General features: G+C 47.0%; 1 protein-coding gene across 3 annotated transcripts in view; it reads right to left on the bottom strand.

Moving 5' to 3' along the window:
• Nucleotides 1-334: 334 nt before the first annotated feature.
• CAMK1D (calcium/calmodulin dependent protein kinase ID) overlaps nucleotides 335-6,000 on the bottom strand; it is a 206,031-nt gene continuing 200,365 nt past the window's right edge. The window contains exon 11 of one of the 3 annotated variants that reach the window (XM_064421779.1): nucleotides 335-771. In XM_064421779.1, coding sequence (XP_064277849.1) covers nucleotides 770-771 — 2 coding nt within the window. In that variant the 3' untranslated portion in view covers nucleotides 335-769. Of the gene's footprint in view, nucleotides 798-3,483; nucleotides 4,655-6,000 lie in introns of those variants that run through there. The other 2 variants (XM_064421778.1, XM_064421777.1) reach the window with 2 other exon arrangements.

Raw genomic sequence — 6,000 nt, 5'->3', positions numbered from 1 at the left:
ATGTTCTGGTTTGCAGAGGGTTTGGGGAGAAAAGCCTGAGATCAGGGGTTATGCTGGCCCTGGGACAGAAAAAACCTTAATTTCATCAGAACCAGGCAGGGACCCAAAATAACTGGTAATAAAAAAAATACTGTCAATAGCCATGGAGGTATGCAGGACACATGCACAGCAGATACCCCTGTTCATTGCCTACAGTAGAACTATATGGAGATGTCTACCAGTGAGATCACACCCCTTTCTGTGGTTTGATTCATGTTAGGAATGAACCACATTTCTTGGTTTTATTTCATCACCACAACCATAACACACACACAAGGCATAGGTAAAATCCTACTTTTTCTTTTTTTTTTTCTCTTTTTTTTTTTTTTTTGTACCCACTACTCTAATGGCACCTGTACAACAGCAACCAGGACAGAGGAGACAGCAGCAGCAGCAGAGTGACAGAGTCTCAGGAAAGCAACACTGCCAGGTTTTCCCCACACTCCTACTTCCCCACCAGCCGTGTTGCAGGGCCAATATCCATTTTGTGCTGCAGAAGGGGTGATCCAGCAGAGAGTTAGGATGCACTGGGAATGAAGTCACATGCAAAATCATCAGCAGAAGCCCTTGCCACTGCAATACTGACTTTCAGCTCGCAGAGTTCACGGGCAGCCTGTCCTCACAACTTCTTCTGCAGGCTAAGGGGCCAGCTGGAGCTTTTCTGGATTTTTTTGTTTGCTTTGTTTTCCAGCAAGAGCACTGCTGTTGGCATCAGAGATGGCCTCTGTGACTCTGGAGGTAAAAATCAACAATCAAAGCTGCAAGCAAAGAAAAAGAAGGGGAAGGAGCTGAGGAAAACAAGTTACAAAGGAAAAACCCATCGGCACCAGTAAAGTAAAGCAGAAAAGGGTAACAAACAGAGTCCAGGCTGAAGTCCTCATGCAAGCAGCAAATCACAGATTGTTTAGCAGGACAGTTCATTGGAAAAGAGCCCAGAGTGATTTTTCTACCTAGTCCTTGATGGCAAGGCCAGCTGGGGATTTGTTTTGAAGCTTCTACTGCAGGGCTATTCAGCCTTTCCCCCATGCCCACATTATTTTCTCTGCCTTTGCATTCTCCTGTCAGAGTGGCTGAGCAGAAGTGGGCTGGGGCAGGGGAAGGACATGCAAAAGCCCTGGAGCATCCCTGGTAAGCAAGGCTGGAGTGTTTGCCCTAACAGGCTGTGCTGCCAGGGTGCAAATGTCTCCAGCCTTCCCCCAGAGATCTGGCCTGGGTGCTGCCAAGTCCCCCCTGTTAACAGATTTACCCAGATTTCAACTGAGAAGTTTTAACTTCAGGAGAGATCTCTAAGCATTTGGTGAACCAGGGTCAGGTCTCCAGCTGTGTTTCACTCATACCAAAGAAGAGCTCCCCACCACCAAAACTCTAGCAGAAAGAAACAATTTTGCTCATAAGTGCTCCTGTTTCCTATCTTACAATCCCAGCAGTTGATAGCAAGCCAAAGAGAATGATGATAATTACACAACCAAGGCAGAATATTACTTGCAGAAACAAAACCAAATTACACTAATTCCAACAATGGAAGGAAAGAATACCCCTCCCAAGAAAAAAAACCTCAGAAAGCACCCAGCAAGGAGGAGCAGCCAGTGCATGGGAACCCCTCATCTTCAGGACAGCATGTCTGCCGTGGCTCCTGTCACTGCTCTTTGTTTTGGAGATGGAAATCCACTTGCTTTTCTTTTTTCTGCAGGATTCACTTGGATGCTGTATTCTGATCAGTGGCCACAGCAAGTGCTGAGGTCAAGTTCAAACCAGACCTCAGGTTTCAGAAGAGAAGGCGCAGAGGGAACATTGGAGCCCAAACCTTTAAAACTGCTCTACAGAGACAAAACAATTCCCTCACTAAATCCTGCTTTTGGTTGCACATGTCTAAATGTGGGGAACTCCACTGATGCCAAACTGGGAGACTATTTACAACCTGCAACTGAAGCAGAACAGGGCCAGCCATGCTTATTAAATCATGGGAGTTCAAAATATCTTGAATTTCTTGGAGTTGGAGTCTCTCAAACCTAAAACTTTCTTACTCAGGCTGGTAAAACAAAGTGGCCTTAGACTGAGTTTAAATTGTGTTCTACTTGTGTTTTCATGCTTTTGCAGTAAGGCATGAAGAGCTCAGATGTAAATGCTAATAATAAATAATAATAAAAAGTGTGTGGTGCCAATGGCCAGGGTATGGGGACAGGAGTGTGACTTGCAGCAAGGAGATCCCCTGACCTTCAGTCTGCCCAAATCCTGGTCAGAAGTCTTCACTGTGGAAATTATATGGAGTTTTGCTATGAGCCCCCAACAGTTCAGTATCTGCTATCTTTCCTAAAATGAGAAATTGAAGTTGCAGCCCTTCCTGGGTGAGCACCCATGCCAGCTGCAGCATGGTGGGGTGCACAGGGTGCACCCGGGGCTCACTCAGGGGTGCCACAGCCCTCTGGAAACAGGGAGCAACTTACCACAGAGGAAACTAGAGAAACTTGGTGCAACAGCTCCAAGTGCCACCGAAGGAGTGGTTACTTCAAACAGTCAGTGCTCACTGCCACCTATTTTCCAGCATTTTTCCCCCAAGGCTTTTTTTAGTATAATGGATGAAATCCCGGCTCTGCCGTGTGAAGCCAACCAGCCAATCCTCCAAAGCAGGAGCAGGATATAGAAGTCTCAATGAAAAATACCTATCTTATGGCTTTTTCCAGCACAAGCACTATTGCCTGACACATTCAGCTCTGTCTGTGACTGGTTTTCACAATTTCTTGTGCAGGATAAGTGAGGCAAGCATGGCAACAAAGCACACTGCAGGGAATTGTGCCTCTGGCAGGGATGGACCTGTCTGGGATGTGAGGGGCTCAGAGTGCCCAGTGAAGGGCATCTGCCTCTGCCACCTGCCTCCCCTCTCACCTCCTCAAAGCAAAATCAGATGGGAATTTCATTGAGGCAACCTGGAGGGAGCCCTTTAGCAAGTTGGGCATATTTGCTCCTCTATCTGTTTCAAGCTGCTTTAATGCACAGCAGCACAGCAGTTTTGGTGTCTGTTCCTGAAAGATGCACCAGCACAAAGACCCTGGGAAGTGCATGCATTCAGTAATTAAAAAGTGGGTAAATTTGGCTTACTCTGGTGTATAAGCTTCTGGGGAGGAGGGAGAGCCAGTGCCACCACTGCTGCCAGCTGTGCCTGTGCCTTTCAGCGAGGTCCTTCCCCAGCTCAGCACTCCTTGTCAACCCTCAGCCTGATCCTGATGGAGCTACACTACACCAGATCCTGCACTTTGCACCCAAGACCCTGCCAGTGCTTTACAGAGGGCTTCAAGCACCTCTCCTCTCCTCTCCTCTCCTCTCCTCTCCTCTCCTCTCCTCTCCTCTCCTCTCCTCTCCTCTCCTCTCCTCTCCTCTCCTCTCCTCTCCTCTCCTCTCCTCTCCTCTCCTCTCCTCTCCTCTCCTCTCCTCTCCTCTCCTCTCCTCTCCTCTCCTCTCCTCTCCTCTCCTCTCCTCTCCCCACTTTTGGCTACTCTGGGAGGTGCTGAGCATCAGCAATGCCAGCAAAGCCCCAAGGAGCTGTGGGTGCTGGGAATCTCTCTCATGAAGCCCTTGGGCTGGATGTACCCCATGCACACTGTGGGGAGGCTGGTGAATTTAATGTCTTGCTTGAGGGCAGCACAGCAAATCAGTGGCAGAGGACAATGATTCCCACCCTTGTATCTTCCCTTTTTTTCCCCTCTGCTCACAACACACAGTGACTGGAAGGAGATGGGAGCTGCAGGATGAGACTGTTCTGTCATTTCTCTTGCACAGCTCTGGCCAGCTCCTGCCTGACTCCGTGTACCTGCCTCTCCTCTGATCCCCAGCACGACAGGAATGAGGCCAAGGATGAGCTGACTCCCAGCTGGTGGCAATTTAATTCTCCCCATGGCTTTCCAGGAGGAGGATGGGGAGAAAACAGCAGTTTCTTAATCTGAGCAGTAACAGCTCTGCTAAAGCCAGACAGACTTGCAGTCCTATTTGAGGAGCAAGAAATGCCATGCCATTGAAATCCTCCCATGTTGCAAAGTTAATGCCAATTCCTACCTACAGAAATAGCCTATCCCCCAGCAAACTGTAAGAGGGACATTACTTGAAGTAATTTTTAAAAGAAAAAAATATGCTCAGGAAAGTATTTCTATTTAAATAATCCAGTTGAGATGTTTGCAGTTAATGGAAAAAAAATACAACATATACTGTTACCTACACTGAGAAAAGAGTAAATCACTGGGGGAAAGAATGAGTGTTCATTAGTTAGAACATTGCTAGACTCACATACATATATATATTCATATATATATTTATATATATGTATATATATGTACAGCACCAGAGACTGTTAGATTCCGTTCCTCCTGGAGTCATTGCAGTTTGTGATAAATGAAACATTTCAGGGTTGCAGTATAAAATATGGCCATAAAAAAATCTTCTTTCTTCTAGTCCTTGGCGGGGCAGGGCGGGAGGGCGCCGCGCCCGCGGCTCGCGCCCGGCGCTCACTTGCTCCCTGTGTGCACTGTGGTCACTGTGGTGGCTCTGGGTCTCCGGTCCCCTCCTACCGCAGAAACGCCTGAAGAAGCAGATGAAACAAAACTACAGAGAGTGGATGGAGACATACCTAAAAGGAAAGCCAGAAAGACAGTTAGAAATGTTGGTTTTTTTTTTTTTTTGGAGGCGGGAACTTGGGCGAAGCTGAGTTTGTTTTGCAGCGTAGCGGAGAGGATTGCAGATGGAGAAGGGGGTGCTGCTCTTCCTGCGGTGGTGGGTTGGCTGGAAACCTCCACAGGGCATCTTCTGCCCGTGGTCATTCACCTGCTGCCACCAGCAGCAGTGCACACCATCTCACAGGGACTCAAGGCCCATTTTCATATACGTTCAGCCACACCGATGTCACAGTTCCAGGGCTGAAGACAAAGAGTTGTGGGGTTCAAAAATCCCTCCAGCATTGTACTTGCTGAGAATAATTTCCTCTTGGGCATTAAAGATGATTAAAGATCTCACCATGGCCATCTAGCTAAACAAACAGAGCTGTGCACCTGGGAAGATGCTGATAAAGTACAGTGGGTCAAATTAATTGCTGAGTTCCAGTAAATCTAGAGGGAATGCAAATTTGCGTGACTTGGACATCACTCTAGTGACAGCTCACATTGCTCCAGGCTTTGCTGGGATGTCTCCAGGACTTCCAGCTGAGACGTAGGTTGATGTGAGGTTGAGTATCTCTTGAGTACCAGGATTCTGGTGCAACAAAAGCTGCTAGGTGGGGACCTGGCATGGTCACCTTGCTCTGACAAGATGCAGGCTCAGAGTGATTAGAAATGCAGTTCATTTTTCCAGACTGGTGAATAAAGGATGGATGAAGCCTATATTAATATATTCTCAGACCAAAGTTTGACAGGGCCTTTTGACTCTACAGGATCTTTTTGATACTTGTTGGGACTTTTAACTACTTTTCCATGCTTCAAGGAGGCATTTCAGTCTTGAGGATGACTATGCTGTACCTATACTTGGCCACATTCCATTTTCCTTTGACATTTGACAACTTGGCATCACACTGCAATTTATCTAGTACATTAAAAATACAGAGCTCTAGGACCTGTAAGTAATCTAGGCATCCAATCATAACTAAATTGAATAAACCAGCCATGGACTGAGAATCAGACCAATGCACTTGAGAAATCCTGACTGATTCACTTAGGGATCCCTTGCTGTTTCCTGACAGGTAGCATAATCCAGCCTAATGCCTGGTCTCTGCTCTGCCCTCCTACAGAGGTTTTGGATCTACTGTCAGGCAAAGGCTTAATTGTCTTCAGTGATGTGAAATTGCTGCATTTGAAACTCTTTGGAGAGCTCAAAAAGTGTCTATTAATAGCATCAGGCAGCATTCTAATGTGTAAGGGTGGCACAGCTGGATCATGTAACTTGCTGCAGGGATCCTTCTCATTCAAGGAGTCTGTACCAAGAGAA

Source organism: Passer domesticus, chromosome 5 (assembly GCF_036417665.1).
Source record: "Passer domesticus isolate bPasDom1 chromosome 5, bPasDom1.hap1, whole genome shotgun sequence".
NCBI lineage: Eukaryota > Metazoa > Chordata > Aves > Passeriformes > Passeridae > Passer > Passer domesticus.
This window is presented reverse-complemented; position numbering and strand designations above follow the sequence as displayed.